The sequence below is a fragment of the Homalodisca vitripennis genome, chromosome 4 (assembly GCF_021130785.1).
Source record: "Homalodisca vitripennis isolate AUS2020 chromosome 4, UT_GWSS_2.1, whole genome shotgun sequence".
NCBI classification, from domain to species: domain Eukaryota; kingdom Metazoa; phylum Arthropoda; class Insecta; order Hemiptera; family Cicadellidae; genus Homalodisca; species Homalodisca vitripennis.
In genome coordinates this window covers 190,301,942-190,319,178 of record NC_060210.1, presented here as the reverse complement: position 1 = coordinate 190,319,178, position 17,237 = coordinate 190,301,942, and the positions used below count along the sequence as shown (strand labels likewise).

General features: G+C 33.5%; 1 protein-coding gene across 1 annotated transcript in view; it reads right to left on the bottom strand.

Annotated features, from left to right (window-relative positions):
* Nucleotides 1-218: 218 nt before the first annotated feature.
* The window catches only part of LOC124360815 (E3 ubiquitin-protein ligase RNF216-like), a 39,682-nt gene continuing 22,663 nt past the window's right edge, over nt 219-17,237 (bottom strand). Inside the window, exons 5-8 of the mRNA XM_046814733.1 lie at nt 4,142-4,229; nt 2,273-2,451; nt 1,469-1,579; nt 219-450 (exon numbers count right to left, since the gene is read on the bottom strand). Coding sequence (XP_046670689.1) covers nt 234-450; nt 1,469-1,579; nt 2,273-2,451; nt 4,142-4,229 — 595 coding nt within the window. The 3' untranslated portion in view covers nt 219-233. The remainder of the gene's footprint in view (nt 451-1,468; nt 1,580-2,272; nt 2,452-4,141; nt 4,230-17,237) is intronic.

Here is a 17,237-nt window from a genome sequence, read left to right as displayed (position 1 = left end):
CTCCATGTCTGATAAAACTTTCAACTGCTGCTAGGAGCTGAGTTGGTATGTTGGAACAATACTAGCCTACCTGTCATCAGAGGTTGAAAGGCTAAAAGATTCCCATCATCTCCCCTGATCGTTATAAGATGGGATCCCGGCAGGAGAAATATCCTATATCCTTCTAACCCATCTCAGTAATGTGTTGCTCTGGAATAAAATACCTTTTAGATTTTAGTGCAATGAAATGTTCCTCAGCTAAATGACATATAGGACGATAATAACAAAAAAATTAGAACATTTACGTGTAACACTGACTTGTTAGGCATGACGGTGTCTCCGGGCGAATTAAAGTGATTGTAGTCAGTGATAGGCTTCCGACAGATGTAGCACATCTTAGCACCACATGTGCAGGTCATCTTGTTGCAGCCGTCGACCTTGATGAAGCTCTTCTTACACTTGTAACACTCCCTGGAACACAAAACAATATTGTACAACTAATAAGTGAATGTTACACCTAGATGAAAATCGTAAAATTTAACCAAGCTTACAATTTGAAATAAAGAATCAAGGCAGTTGCCTTCCATTTTAAAATTGGTTTTCAATTTATTATTCCTGAACAATATTAGTCTCTGTAATAAAGATTTGTAACCAAACGCTTTATTCGCACAAGTTCCAACCAACAACTGAACATTTCCCTACCTTTTTCATCAAAGTCTAGATAGCAGAGCATGGAGACTTAGCAAACAAACTTTATTACAGATACTAGACTTTTTCTTCAGAGCACGTCAGAACTCTTTAAAGTAGTGAAGGATCGAAGCCGAATCCCGAATCTTTTTAATGTTCAACAAAGATTTGGATTCAGAATCGTTCCGCAGGATTCAACATTCGAATTTGCGTCATTAGTTATCAACTGACCGACAGTACAAAAAATAACCAATCGCTAAAACGCATTTTTCCATACTTTGAAATTTTAAAACCCCAAATACATAAACTAATTAAATAATTATCGTACTTTTGAAAATAATATTTTGCTTGCAGTTAGTATATATTTGGGTTAGTCTATTTGCTGACGATGTCTGATCGGCACTGCGCAAATTACCGATCGTGAAAACCTAATTTCTTTGTTTTTTGTGCATGAAAACCTGTAGACAGCTTACTGTTCTTAAAACATAGCTATTTCTCTGAACCTCTGTAAATCCTTTTATAATAGAGTGGCATTCTTGAATTGCTATTTAAATTATCAGACAGTCTGGAAAGGCTTCAGAATTACAGAAATTGGATTGGTAATGATTTTTGTTTGTTTCATACTTATGTTAAAGAAAGCCATTCATTATATGATTCGTAATTCAAGAATCGGGAATCGATTTTTAAAGATTCAGAATCAAATTTAAGATTTGAAAATTCTTGATTTGCCCATCACTACTTTGAAGGCAAAATAATTCTGCCTTAAACTACAACTGTTCCTATAGACTTCTGTACAACTTACCTGACCAAAGCCTTTGTCATCTCATCCTCGATGTATTTGCGAGCCCGAGTCTGCTCATCATCCTCAACCTCTTCACAACGTTGCGGAATGTGACTGACTTTGTGGCACTTCCTGCAACAGTGATACAATATAGACTTTGGTTAAGTGCTTAAGGGGGCTAAGCAAGAACGTACATTGCCATGTACATTCTGAGCACAACCTGTGTCCAGGAGGGGAACTTGAAATACTACTATAGATTGGGATAAGAGAATCACTTGGTTGATAGATGTAGTTTACTGCGAAACATTAGTGTGGTGAGGGTTCCTTCGCTATTTTGGTGCTCTTACCTATCCTGTATATCTTTTTACTCTGGAAGCAGCGTAAAAAGAAAGTCTTCTACAGTTTAATCCTCTAAGTTGTATTGTCATACTGTGCGATCAGAATCATTTATTAGCCACATAATACAGTTTTACGTAGAGTTCAAATACAAACATTATTTCCATGTGAGATATAATGTATAATTCCAATGTGAGATACACCACATAGCAATAAAAAACAAAACATACAGTGTTCCACACCCAATTTGGTACCAACAAAACTCCATCTGATTGTTTCAATTGTATCAACTATTAAAACTGCTAAGAAGCATCAGATACATCATCGTTAAGAAAGTTGCCCAGGTTGAGTGAAATAATATTATGTGCGCAAATAATTATGTACAAAAATGTTTTTACACACGTAGAACAGTTTTATAAATTAACAATAAATACACATTTTTATAACTATACTTGTTTAATTTTTAAATAGCTAGAGGATTTTACGTACCTGCATGATTCTCTGAGACACTCAGGGTTAAGACAGGTGAAGATATTGGTTTCGGGAGGGGGGATGGTAGCGAACTCACAAAATGGACACATCTCCAAACCTTCAATCTCCGCAGCCTTCACCTCATCCAGCTGGATACGTTGGAGGAGCTTGGCGAATGCACGTGCCTCAAGCAGGTTCTACAAGATATTTCAATACTTTCTCAATTTAACAAATATATTCATAATAAAATATCTCAAATAACAGTGGAAGATAAATTGTGAGTTTGTATTTTACAACTTAAATAGTCAGTACAAACTTGTAGGTTCTGTCTGATTTCATAACTGCAGTGTCATGGATTTAACATTTTAGCCTTAGAACTGGCACAAATTGTAACCTTAACTGACACAGATTTTAACCCATTGCGGATCGTAATGTTTTGCCGTGCGGGCACAAATTAATTTACGGTCAGCGGCCGCACGAACAGCAATGGTGCACCACAGTATCACTCGCTATCGTATACTAGAAAATTCGGCTGTGAAGGCATTCGTTCAGATAGAACATGGGCCTGCTGGGGTATCCGTGATGTAGGAACGATAATACGCGAGCAAAGTTCCGGGGTGACAGGGATGATGACTGAATCATAGTCTAAATAAAGCGGCTCGGGCGAAGCGATTACAACATCCGGGCCATTGTCTAGACTAAACCCGCCAACATGTACATCTGCGTCTTTTCGTTGTGTCACTAACCTCAAAAGTATTATAATAACAACTGAAGAAAACACCCAATCAGAAGCGCTAAAAAGCATAGAGTAAACTCATATGAATGATTTTTCAACTTCGACATACAACTGCAATCTGTAGGATATTTATAAAACTTTTTAAAACTCTAAACGTAGACCGTTGTTAAGTACTCTTAGTTGACAAGTGAAGACGATCGCCCGATCTATCAGACATTAAAAGAACTATTTGGAGGGAAATTTAAAAGCAGACCGCTTTTGCAACCTGAGCTCGTCATCGTTAGGCCCGGCCGCTGCGTGACGAGCCCAGCTCATTAGTGATCCGCAATGGGTTAACCCCTTGTGCAGAGTTTAAAAACAGTTAACTGGAACATCAGTTACTAAGCAAAATATAAAGTGTTATATACAACATTTTATTCAGAGTAAACTAGAGTATCTTATAGCATAAATAAAAATTGTGTTTACATTTAAATTCATGAATGTGAGATACTCCGAAGTTGAAAATTTTATTTTCTAAAAGCAGTTTTTTAATAATTTTTGCACTCCATAGAAATCAGTGAACACCTTCAATTTAAAAATCGTAAATACCTTGGGGAATTTGAACACAAATTTTAGGTCAAATGCAGACTAGGTACTTATGCAGCCTATTGAAATAATGTAACACTATGCAAATATAAGTCAGCCAACAAGAGAGATAACAACCTGGGACCACTTTGTTAGACCACATTATGGTGGACAAGTCAATCGTGGTCAAAAATATGGCCCAGTCTATTTTAACCAGAAAACATTCATCTTAAATATTTAATCTGAATCTGACTGAAATCGGTGTGAACACAAGAAACAACTGCGCATGTCCAGTCATGGGTGACTTGTGCCACATATGAGAAAAAACTTGGTAATTTGCAAAACGCAAATAATTCATATGCAGCACGAGTCACCTGTGATTCAACCATAATAATGCTCTTTACTGTGACGATTATCAAATATATTTCTCTCCAGTTCAAACCCTAATTAAATCAGTAATAATCTGTTAAAAATATATGTTCCGCAGAATAGATTTGACGACATCCAGTAGGGTTATAATTAAAAGTGTACAATGAGTCACTTGTTTGAATATTATTATGTTGTTTACATAGTCACAACATACAAACCTGAAGCAAATTGAGTGAGAAATGAGAGCCACAGTCCGAAAGGCAGGGGAACGTTGTGTGGCCGTCTCCGATCCTCACCTCTGTACTCCTAGTAACAAAACACACATTTATTGGAAGACTGACGATATTAAACATATAAAGTGCTCTTGTAAAGTGTTGACAGCTAACAAGTTTTAGTTTCTAGGCTTGAGTGGCAATGTTGTCACTAACATCCGAGTTGTCCAGTTAACACCATGTCAAAACACTGCTTACACAATTAACTTCTTGAAACATCAGCTCGAGGAGAGCCATCTTTACACAACAGTGTTGTCACTAACATCCGAGTTGTCCAGTTAACACCATGTCAAAACACTGCTTACACAATTAACTTCTTGAAACATCAGCTCGAGGAGAGCCATCTTTACACAACAGTGTTGTTAAACCGAAAATTTTAATTTTGTAAGCAACGAGGGAAACAGTATTGTTCCAAACATTTGCCATCGTTAAGTGACGTGTAACACTAAGTTTCTAGATTTGCAATCTGATCTCTACCTCAAGTTGATAACTACCCTAACACTTAACTACAGTCAGGTTACAATAAACTAATTTTACAATAGTGTTGTGACACGCTTAAGTCAAGCATTGGAGAAAGCAAGTAAGAGAGTGTAAGCAATGTTTGAAAGCAGCGTGAACGGCAAGACTTTGATGTTAGCTAAAACCTTCTGAGACTGATAACTGGCACTTAATGATGTGAATATCTTAACCCTTCCAACGCGGCTAACGCCTATAGACGCGGAACTGCCAATGCTTTAAACGCAGATAACGTCTACAAACGCAAAAGCTTTACTTTTGAAATGGCGAAGAATTAGTTGTTAAGACTTCCGTAAGAGAGCAGGTCGATGTTCCTTTCGCCTGTCGGGACTAGACAAAACGCTTTGTCACCATTGGTGGACGATGTAACGGTATCTACTAGGGTTGAAAGCAATCGCCACCATTCCTTCTATGGCCTGTGACGCGGCATACGCCTACAGACGCGTTCGTTTCATTCAGCTGTTTAAACTACGCGTGTGTTGGTCGTTTGTTGGTTATGTTGTTAAACAACGTGTTTTGAATCATTTCGTTGTTATTCTAATAGTGTTTTTAGTTTGTTTTTACTAACATTTAGTATAATTTTTTGTTATAATGGCTTATCCAGATGATCCAAATGATTACTACGAACAACGTAGTTTGAGAGCTTTTTTGATATATTATGTGTAATATTTTTTTCCAATTATTTGTTTTGTATTTTATACCAGTTTCACCATACAAGTCCAGTTTATTTATTCTAAATAAATAAGGTTTATAAATACAATATTATTGTTTCATTTCCCTTGTAGGCTATTGTATAAATAAGTTTGTGTTGAATTTCATACTATTACATTTTAAAATCATATACTGAACTTATTTATTTTTATGTACTAATTATACAGAATCTTCAGTTACAGTTTACTTATTATAAATAACGTGTATAAATGTAATGTAATCTGTCAAATAGTGTTCCTATGTACATTATCCTGCAATGCAGTTTATTCAAAATTTCAAATGTTTTCGTGCGTATAAAATTCTCAAAAATATTTTATATTACATGTTTATTATTTGTTCTTATAAAGGTAATACCATGGAATATGAAACAAACATTAGCACTGGGAAATTAAAAAAAATATATTTTTTATGTCTTAGCGTTTGACAGTAATTAAAATTAGCGCTTTAAGCGTAATTAAAATAACGATAGCAGACATCTACAGAGATAAAAGAAATAATCTTTATTACACATAGGCTAAACCACACTTATCATAGAGCCTACAGGGAAGAATGAGTGATGTATTTTGCTATAAATATACCGTTCTTAAGAGTTCCAGTCTTACAATTTACATATATCAGCATTTGTTTATAAATTAAAACAATATATAAAACAAATAAACCGAGGCCTACCTTGGTGAATGTAAAAAGCATTTATTAACAATAGTGATGTGACATCTTTCTGTACCACTCGTATTGAAAAATGGTTTCCAAAAAAGAATGATGGGTTTTTGAACGGCTGTTACTTAAAAGCTATTCAAGATCATTAAACATCAAATTGAAGTTGAAATAAGTTTTGTTTTCCTTGTAGCATGGGAGGAAACGACCTAGAAAAGTGCAATCAGCTGCGCGGTAGCAGTCTGCTATTGTAACTGATATGCCTAGTGCCAGTCGCGAGTACGCTATTTACCGCGCAACAGAAGACACAGTGTGTTCTGCCTGTACGCAGAACTGAATTTGATCGTTAGTGTGCAGAGCTGGTTTTGAGTTACGTTTCAAGGTCAAAATTCTCCAGATGACAAAGCAATTCGTTGCTGATTTAACAAGTTTCGTGACCCAGGAAGTGTGTTGAAAGGACATTTACCTGGCCGGCCAAAAACAAGTGATGACAAAATCTACATTGTGAACTCCATATCTGACAATTCTGACGATTAACAATACTACTTGTGTGAAATGTATTTTCATAAAACTAGCATTTCTCTTGAAAGTTATTCTTTTATTCAAGAAATATTGTTGCAGTGTTTTAAATTAATTGAAATTTTACTAAAATGTCATTTAAAAGGTAATAGATATTAGTCAATAGTTTTGTTTCCAGTTTATTGTTACATTATTAATAATCATATATTTCACTTATTAGTAATTTGTTGTACTTCATTTCAATCTATATTGCTAAAATCTTATTAATGATAAAGCGTTTGAATTATTATACAATTTAAAGTATAAAATTGAGCAATCGTAGAATGAAAAGGCTTAATTACTGTGATTTTTAGATATTCTCAATGCTTGTAAATCTTATGAAAAGATTAATTAATGTGTTTTAATCCTAGAACTGACAATACAAAATAATAAAATGTAGCAATTATAAATAAAATTTTTATAGTATATAAAAATTAAACATTAGGAAAATAGTAAAGAATTACCAAAAGGTGTCTAAATCTTTAAAAAATGTATAACAGTACTAATTATTTCTGGAGAATGAGCAGGTTTAAAGGAAAAAAATATAATTAACCTGAATGAATTGATATTTTTACTTTATTTTCACTGATGAATTAAAAATTTAAAACAATACAACACAATAACAGAATTTCAAATTTATTGAATACATCATATAAAGTTAGCTATGTTTAAAAATGGTACCAGTATCAAACATAACAACAAAAAACATTAAACTTAATGATGAAGCTAGAAAACTGTGTAATTTATGAAATGTGTTGACATTCTTGGTACATTGACGAATGCGATTTTACACCCAGTTTATAACTTTCTATGCAGTTTATTTGTTTAGTAAACCCTTAGTATTTTATATCAGGACACTCAGAGTATCTTTCCAAGTACAACTAACTATATATACTTTACATAATAAGCTGCATTTGGATGTGAGTAACTTGTTAGGGAATAAACCCTGTTCAAAAGAATTGCTGTGAGTATTTTACCAATGAGAAAACACATTAACCTATTGCGGATTACTGAAGAGCTGTGCTCATCATGCAGCGGCCGCGCCTAACGGCACGATGACGAGCTCAGGTCGCAAAAGCAGTCTTCTTTTAAGTTTGCCTCCAAATAGTTCTATTAATGTCTGATAGATTGGGCGATCGTCTTCACTTGTCAACTAAGAGTGTTTAACAATGGTCTACGTTCAGAGTTTTCAAAAGTTTTATAAATATCCTACAGATCACAGTTGTAACATCATGTCGAAGTTGAAACATCATTCACATGACTTTACTCTCTGCTTTTTAGCGCTTCCTCAGCTGTTATTATAATAGTAACTAGTATCGCATTTTATGGTATAATTTGCGTGTCACAATATGAGCTGATCGAAATGGAAAACTTACGATCGTCTGAACTAGATCGATATTTATTACAATAGTTCATATGTATTTAATTATTTTGTTTTGAAGAATATAGTAGATGGAGATATTTTTATAAACCGGAATCCAGTTCAACGTAGATATGAAGTGAGTATACAATAGCGAGCGATACAATGTGGTGCACCATTGCTGTTCGTTTGGCCGCTGACCGTAAATTAATTCGTGCCCGCTGGTGCGCGCCAAAACAATACGATCTGCAATGGGTTAAATAATGTCTTGCCATGAGTCTTTTACCAGTTCTAGGGTTAGAATTCTGATAAGCAACTCAGAAAAACATCCGAAAAAGTTTTGTAATTTATCGTTTGAATACTCAAAAAGTATGTACTTTACAAGAAAACTTAAAAATTTTTAAATGTGCAGTAGCCATATCCTTAAAAATAAATATCTCCAAAATTATACTAAATTACCAATATTTTAACCTGATGAAACATAATTTTTGACAAGTTATGTATTTTGGTAAACTTGCATCAAATTTACATTGTTGTTTTTTGTAGGAAAAATTGCTATGTCCTGTTTTAAAATAAGCACAGAATTAAATGTTTTATAAAATATTAACCTTAGTTGGCTTTAGTATATAAATTAGGAAATAATTTGACAGTTCTTTTATATCTAAACCGAAACATAACATTTTAACTGCGAAAGTGTAACTTTAAAAATACGTAAAAATTAAAGGCTCTCTAAATACAAATATATTTGATCAACTCATTGAACTTTTCTCAATATTTATCAAGCTAACAGTGAAAATTTGATTTAAAAAGGTTAATTGCCTATTAAGTAAATAGATAAGTAACAAAACATTACTTGTGGGGTAGATGCTGTGTAGGCGGACTTCAATTTAAATAAATGGATTATACAAAAGTTTCCTTTATTGTTTGGTCCATACTAGTCCCACATGTAATCTAAAGAAGAAATCCATCAGAAGAAATTTTTACAACATATAGTTTTTTCAAAATATTATGGAAACTTTTTCCATATTTTTGAACATACATGAAATTTTAGAACATCCAAAGAGAGAAGAGGAATCTACCAGAATCTACTGGTAACTATAGGCAATATAAAAGACTATATTTACTTTGAATACAAACTGTGACTGATAACCTTATATTCTCGTAAGTGAAAACGTCTGCTGATTATAAAAAGAGAAACTTTGTATAAAATATTCTCGACAAACTGACGACAAAGAGAAATATTTATTTAATGATTATAGATGTTTAATCAGTGAAGTGTCAACTCCAAAACATAGGATCAAAGGATATTTTTTAGCATCTACTAGACCAGACTGAAGCACATACTAAAAGAAGACGAATAATTATTTTATTTTAATAATTTTTTTTAGTTTATTACCACTAGCATTCATTCCAGAGAAATCTTTCTACTAAATCGATTCACAGACTGTACACAGGAAAATTACACAAAATCCACAAACTTAGTATTGGATCTTATCTACTTAACCTACTTTCAGATACGGCTTAATTGTATGGGACAATAATTACAGCAGGAAATGGGAAATTTTAATAGTCTGAAAATGAACAATCAGAGCCATCACAAAAGCTGCACCTTTAGACTGTTGCCAGCCACTTATCATTCTCCGACTCGACATATATGATTTAACTATTTACATTATTCAACACTCTGATATTTTAAAATTCAATAGTTCTCTACACCTGAGGAAAACAAAACACAACAACAGAATTTTAGAGGCTCATTAAAACTTTGAAATAGCCTTATAGTAATACAATTGAAGGATCACAATCATACAAGCCATGTCATCAACCTGTATCCTGCTAAGAACTTCAGAATAGGGTTTTACAACTGGCTTTTGTGCATCCCGTATTATTATTCAGTTGAAGGATTCTTTGTAATGAAGAATGTTGAATTTTACCTGTGCACTAATCCTTTCCAAAATCATCACAATTATCCGGCTGGCACTGATGTTCTACTAAACAAGGTAGGAGTGCACCACACCACACCACATTTGATTTATTATTTATTTTGTTTTTTTTTTTTTTTAAAGCAGAAGCTGATCCCTTTTAAGCCTGACTCTGCCCGTCCTTCAAGGGCCATTGGCTTGTGGGAGAATCTTATCAAACAGAACAAGGGGGAGAGACGATACAGTACAAGGGGGAAGGTACTGATAAAAAGTGAACCGGTCACAGACAGGATGAACCTGCGCTATCTCTAATTCAGACTCAAAGTCCAACGTCAGACCGCTCGGTCATCAGCACTCCCAACAGCATGTCGCGTAACAGGCTTTACTGAGGTTGCTTGTGAAATTTCAAATCTACATAGTTCATTTAATTTTTCCTGCGGACAGATAGACGGACAGACAATCATACAAAAAAGAAATGTTTAAATCCGTCCGCCCTACAGCAGAAAAAAAGAAATTTTGTCAGTCTACTGAGTAATGACACTCAGACAAATACAATGGTTGGACATGCACCATCATAGAACTCATAGTTTCGTGCAAAATTTAAGGTTTAAAGTAAATTGAAATGTTTTTGTTTTTAATGTCTTGTCACATGATAAATCCATACGTTTGTTCATTAAATTAGGTTTCATGGTAGTGTTAAAATAATATAAGTTCCAGTGAACCAGAGACGATACAACAACGCAAGAGTGCGTTGAAATCAAATCTTGCCAATGATTTTAAAAATTAACATTTCACTCTGTTTTATTTTTTTTACACTATGAATAAAAACGTTAAAATCTCATATGATAGTACTCAATTTGTTTATTTCATACAACACAAGTTATCTGCAAGTATCCTGTATATCCATGCAATTGAATAGCTAAGTAATTATACATTAAATCTCAGCGCTACCATCAGCAGTTGCTTGAACTCGATTTCGTATAACACAAGTTATCTGGACATATCCTGTATCTCCGTGTAATTGCATGTATTTTTAATTATTCGATTATAAATTATTCTTATTTGGCACTTGAGCTGCAAATTGACTATATGACTATCTATATCAATATGACTATCAACTAAATCAAATTTCATTTCATTTTCCACTCAACAATCAAGAATAACACCCAAATTTGATATTAATTTAAATAATAATGATATATCCCAAGTTGAGCACACAAAATTTTTAGGACTCATAATTGACGAGAATCTGTCATGGAACGAACACACTGAGCACGTAATTTATAAAATGTCTTCTGGTATCTATGCACTCCGACAGATGTCACAGATTTGTAGTATACAGACATTGCGGACTATATATTTCTCACTAGTACATTCATACTTAGCCTATGGAATTAGTATATATGGTGCAACGACAAAGAAAAATTTAGACAACATTTTACGCCAACAAAAGAGAGCTCTTAGAGCAATGTTTAGACTAAAAAAAAAAAACAGAATCTGTCAAAAATTTGTTTTCAGAACACAAAATTTTAACTGTTTACAGTCTATACATATATGAGACAGTGATATATATATATATATAAAACAAAATGAGAGAAATGCAAAACCTACAAAAATTTTACATCATTATAATACTAGATTTAAAATAAATGTCCCTCAACACAAACTAGAATTTAAAAAAAAAAGAACTGATTTTATGGGCCATAAATTTTTAACAAAACTACCAACAAAAATAATAAATGAACAAAATCTTATTAAAATGAAAAAAGAGTTAAAAATATATTTGATAAATCTGGCTCTGTACTCCCTTGATGAGTTTTGGGAGGGAAGGTAGATTGGGAATGCCTGGTATGTCATTTTAGTATTTCATGTATATAAGCTTCTGGATTGTTTATTTCTTATTACATTGTATAATTTTAATTTTAAATGACATATAGATTAATTAGTATATTGTAAAAGACTTGTTGACACTATTCATGTACACGCTGTACTATGTACGAATAAAGAATTTTTGAATCTTGAATCTATAATAACACTAAGTATAATGACTAAGCCTTTAACACACTTAATACACTCTTCTCTTATATCAGGTAATTTTCCATCAAAACTAAAAATTTCTAAAGTTATACCAGCTTTTAAAAAAGGTAATACAAGGGATGTCTCCTGTTACAAGCCAGTGTCGATTCTGTCTTCTTTCTAGAAAATCTTTGAATGTATTGTCTACAACCAACTTTTAAAATATTTAGAGTTCAATAGATTAACAGATAAAGAACAACATGGGTTTTTGCCGGGCAAATCCACTATTAGAGCTGGGATTGAGTTTATTGAAAACATAATCAATTCAGTTGATGCAGGAAAAAAAGTGGTAGGGATATTTCTTGACCCATCACGAGCTTTTGATAGTGTGTTTCACAAATTGTTATTAGATAAACTGAAAGAATTAGGTATAAACAAAAAAGAACACAGTTGGTTTACCTCTTATCTTCTTATATTAAATTTTAAATAGAGACAGAAACTAAATGATGAAAATAGACCTTAGTGTTACAGAAACTTTTTTCACCTATTTAATCATATTCTAAAATCTTTACCCATTAAAAAAAATCCTGTGTTTCTTAACTCTGGTTACCATAAATTCTGTAAACATTTGTTATGGTATTTTTATATGGGGATGTTGTAATGTAAATGAGTTTCAGACTTTTTTAAAAAAAGTTCATACGAATCATATCAATAAACTTCAGTCAGAGAATGTAAATCTACTTTTAAAGAATTACAACTTCTGGCTTTGCCTTGTCTATATGTTTTAGGAACAATATTGCATTTGAAATTTAAATGTAATCATATGAGGGTAGGGATTACCACGGTCACAACACATGATATAATCGAATTCCCAGACCTCAGGAACACAGACTAAATTTATTTAGAAACATTTCGTCTCAAGCAGGAGTCAGAACTTACAACAAACTCCCTCAAAGTATTAAGTAATAAACCAATGAAAAATCATTCAAAAGAAACTCAAAACAATGTTTTTTATACACTGCATTTTACACAGTGGTTGAAGTTATGTAACGTAACATTTTATAAATAACAAAATTAAAAATGTAGGATTAATTTTTAATGAATTTTAACCCTGGATCTGACTAGCTGTTGAAATTCTTTTATTATCAGGCACTATTTTGAGAGTTGTGCGCACCTTCATTCAAACCTATGTCCAATGTTTATTATCAAATCATTTATTGTCAAGATGTAATGTACATACATATAACAACGACAAATAACTAGTCTAAAATAGTCTATTCCAAATTGTTTCTTAATACAGTATAAAAATCATTAACACTGTACAGGCAAGATTTGAGTAACAATTTTTTTACACAGTTCTTAAAATTAGTTCTACTTAATTCTTTTATATCTGAGGGCAATGCATTGTACAGCTTAATTCCTTGATACTTGAAACTGGATTGGGTCCTTAAAAAATTACATTTTGTTATTACTAGATTATTTCTATTACGTGTATAGTAACTATGGATGTTACTATGGGTAGAGAGGTAGTTAAAATGATCTTTTACACATACAAGAGCACATATAATATATAAATAGAAGGGTTAAAATATTAAGTTTTAGAAAAAGAGGTCTACAGTGTTCACGGTTTCCTACATTACATAGCAGCCTTACAGCTCTTTTTTCTAGAATGAATAGCTTGCTTGCAGCTTGTGAGTAACCCCAAAAAAACGATCCCATAGGTTAGAAAACTGTAGACATAAGCATAGTATATATGCAGCCGAAGGTCTGAGGAAATAACATCCTTTAGAGATCTAATTAAGAAAATGCCCCGAGCAATCTTAGAAGCAGCATAATCTATGTGAGCTTGCCATTTAAGATTAGATTGGATGTGTACTCCAAGAAACTTGAGACTGAAATCATTTTCACTGGGCCTATGAGCTAGTGTTATTTGTAAATCCTGATTTTTTTTGTTATTAACACATAACTTGTTAGCTACACACCAATTGTTTATAATCAAAGTTTTAGAACCAACAATACTTTTACATTCAACGTCTGATTTAGAGCTGACTGTAAGCCCCAGGTCATCAGCAAATAAATAAGTGCTTACATCGCCCTCGCCAAGATTAGAAGGCAAGCCATTTATATATGCAATAAATAGAGTTGGACTTAAAATGGAGCCTTGTGGAACTCCATAATTAACAGGGCGAGTTTCAGAAATAGAACCATTTAAATAAACATATTGACTCCTATTGGAGAGATATGACTTGAAAAAATTTACAGCAAGTTGACTGAAACCATAGTAGCTCAACTTACTTATTAGGATCCTATGGACGACCGTGTCAAAGGCCTTGGAAAAATCATACGATCTAAAATTAACAGCATTTTTCTGTTCCAAAACCCTCAAAACAGTCATTTACAAAAGACTGAACTGCATCAGAAGTGCTCCGTTTGGCCCGAAACCCAAACTGACAGTTACTAATTAACCCATTAGTTTCCAGATAATAAACTACCTGCTTGTGAACTAGGCGTTCCAAAACCTTTGACACAACTGGAATTATCGAAATTGGTCTATAGATACAGATTTGATCTCTAGGCCCCTTCTTATGTACAGGAATAGCTTTACTTTCAATACATCAGGAAAAATGCCAGACTTAATACATTCATTAAATAGGTAAGTTAATACTTCACAAATATAGGCAGCACATAATTTCAAGATTGGAGCATTTACACCAAAACAGTCTAAGGAAGTACTGTTATTTAAACTAATTATAGCTGCATAGACATCTTCGACTTTATATTCAATAAAATTAAAATCAACATGTGGAAGGGTCAAGTTGGAATACATGGCAAAGGTATTTCCTTACCATCTAAATCCTGTCCTAAGGTGTGTGTTGTGACTGAAATCTGTCACTTCGCACGAACTCCTTAGCTGAAGAGACGAATTGAAGTCGAAACAGAAACACAAACGTAAAGATAACTGATAACAAGCCTTGGGCATAGATTTGTTTGCAAAGTCAGCGTTGCGAAACGATCTTGACAAAGGTTGCTTGAGTAACGGATCCCTTTCGGGTAACCGACCTCGAAGTTTGAGTAACGGATCCCTTTTGGGTAACCGATCTCTTTGCACCAAATGTCTTTGATCGAACGCTTTCGCATCAATGCAAAATGGGAAAATGACCCAGTTTACGTGTGTCTGTTTTCGTTCTTTCGGAACTCATCAGCATGGCGAAGAAACCATGGAACTTAGAAATTGCTAATGCAGCTGGTACTGCGAATGTTGTTTATAGTCAAAAGTCAAAAGACAAAAGTCAAAAGACTGTTTAGTCAAAAGTCAAAAGATTACCTTTGCCTAACTATGTACTACATTTTGCTGAAACAGTCTTTTGTCTTTTGACTATAAACAACATTTGGAATAAATGTTAGGATAAAAAGAAAATGTATTGTCACTAGCGGGGATATTATTATATGTATCTTCAACTGAACAAACAAAATAATCATTAAAATTATTGGGTTCCAGTGTCACAGAAGAAGTCACTGGTTTACTATTAGGTCTAGCTGCTTGATTTATTAAACCCCAAGCAGCTCTACTCTTATTTACAGCTTTGTCAATCACACCATTATTATAATTAAGTTTAGCCTTTCGAATTTCATTCTTATACACTGTTTTAAGTTTCTTGTACTTTATTTTGAATTCAATGTTACTCTCAGAGTTGGTGTTATTAATTAAATTATATAATGTAGCTTATCTAATTCAGATTTTATTTTAACTAGGCTATCATGGTACCAGGAAACATTAATATTCTTACTTTTAAGTTTTTTTGTCTTAAGAGGCATAGAACAGTTTAGTGCCCATATAACACATTACTGAAGTGAAGTACATATTTCATTTTTCAGTACATTGCAAGGAACATTTACATGGGAATAGATTTATTTTGTTTCAATTCAGGATTTGTTTGCCATTAGAAACGAAAAAAGAAAAGTAAACAAAACAAATTTTAAAGTAAACCTTTATATAAAATATAAACAACTTTTTTGTTTATTTTTTATAATACGAGGTATGGTTATTAAATAACGGGACTGATATTGTAAAAAAATTTATTTTCATTTTAAACATAATTACTTATTATCACCTTCAATATACACCCCTTCTCTATCCCTGTAACGCTCCATGCGAATTTTCCATTGTTGGAAACAATGCTGAAAGTCATCTTCTGTCAACTCTTTCAGGAGTCTTGCCGCTTTTTCTTGAACAGCTTCTACAGATTCAAATCTCGTACCTTTCAATGCAGATTTCACCTTAGGGAAACGATAAAAGTCGCATGGTGCTAGGTCTGGCGAGTAAGGTGGATGTTCTAACACTGGGATGCTGTACTTGGTCAGGAACCGCTTGACAGATAACGCGGAACGAGCTGGCGCATTGTCTTGGTGCAAAATCCATGATTTGTCCTTCCACATTTCGGGTCGTTTTTTTCTTACTCTTTCACATAGTTTATTAAGTACCTCAAGATAGTAATGTTGATTAATTGTTTGACCTTCAGGAACCCAGTGAAGGTACACAATCCCACGAATGTCGAAAAAAAACAATTATCATTGCTTTAAATTTTGACTTGCTCATTCTTGCTTTTTTGGCTCTCGGTGAAGTTGAGGTCTTCCAATGCATAGATTGGCGCTTCGTTTCCGGATCATAAGTAAAAAACCACGATTCATCACATGTTATTATTCTTTCCAATAAATTTGGGTCATTTTCAATGGCTTTCAAAGTGTCAGTACAAACATTTTTACGAGCTGCTTGTTGATCAATCGTAAGAATTTTTGGTACCATTTTTGCACACACTTTTCGCATGTTCAAATTGTCATGTAAAATTTGCCGTACACATTCTTTATCAATGCCTACAGATTCAGCAACTGCACGAAAGCTTAATCGTCGGTCAGACTGAATCAAATTAGCAACTTTTTCGACATTGTCTTCCGTTTTTGATGTTGAAGGACGACCTGGCCGCGAATCATCTTCCACGTCTTGTCGAACATCTTGAAAACGCTTAAACCATTCAAAAACACGAGTCCGCGATAAACATTCACTGACATACACTTCTTTTAGTAAATTATAGGTTTCGGTAGCGGTTTTTCCAAGTTTAACGTAAAATTTAATAACAATTCGTTGCTATTTTATTATGCTAACCATTTTTCTGGCAAAACAAAATAACAACACTTACATAAATGAAGGTTATGACACAACGATGTTGTTTACAGAAACGAGACTAACTGCATTCTGAAGAGGAAGTCTCAAACTACACAGCTGTTGGTCATTGTTGGTTGGCGCATG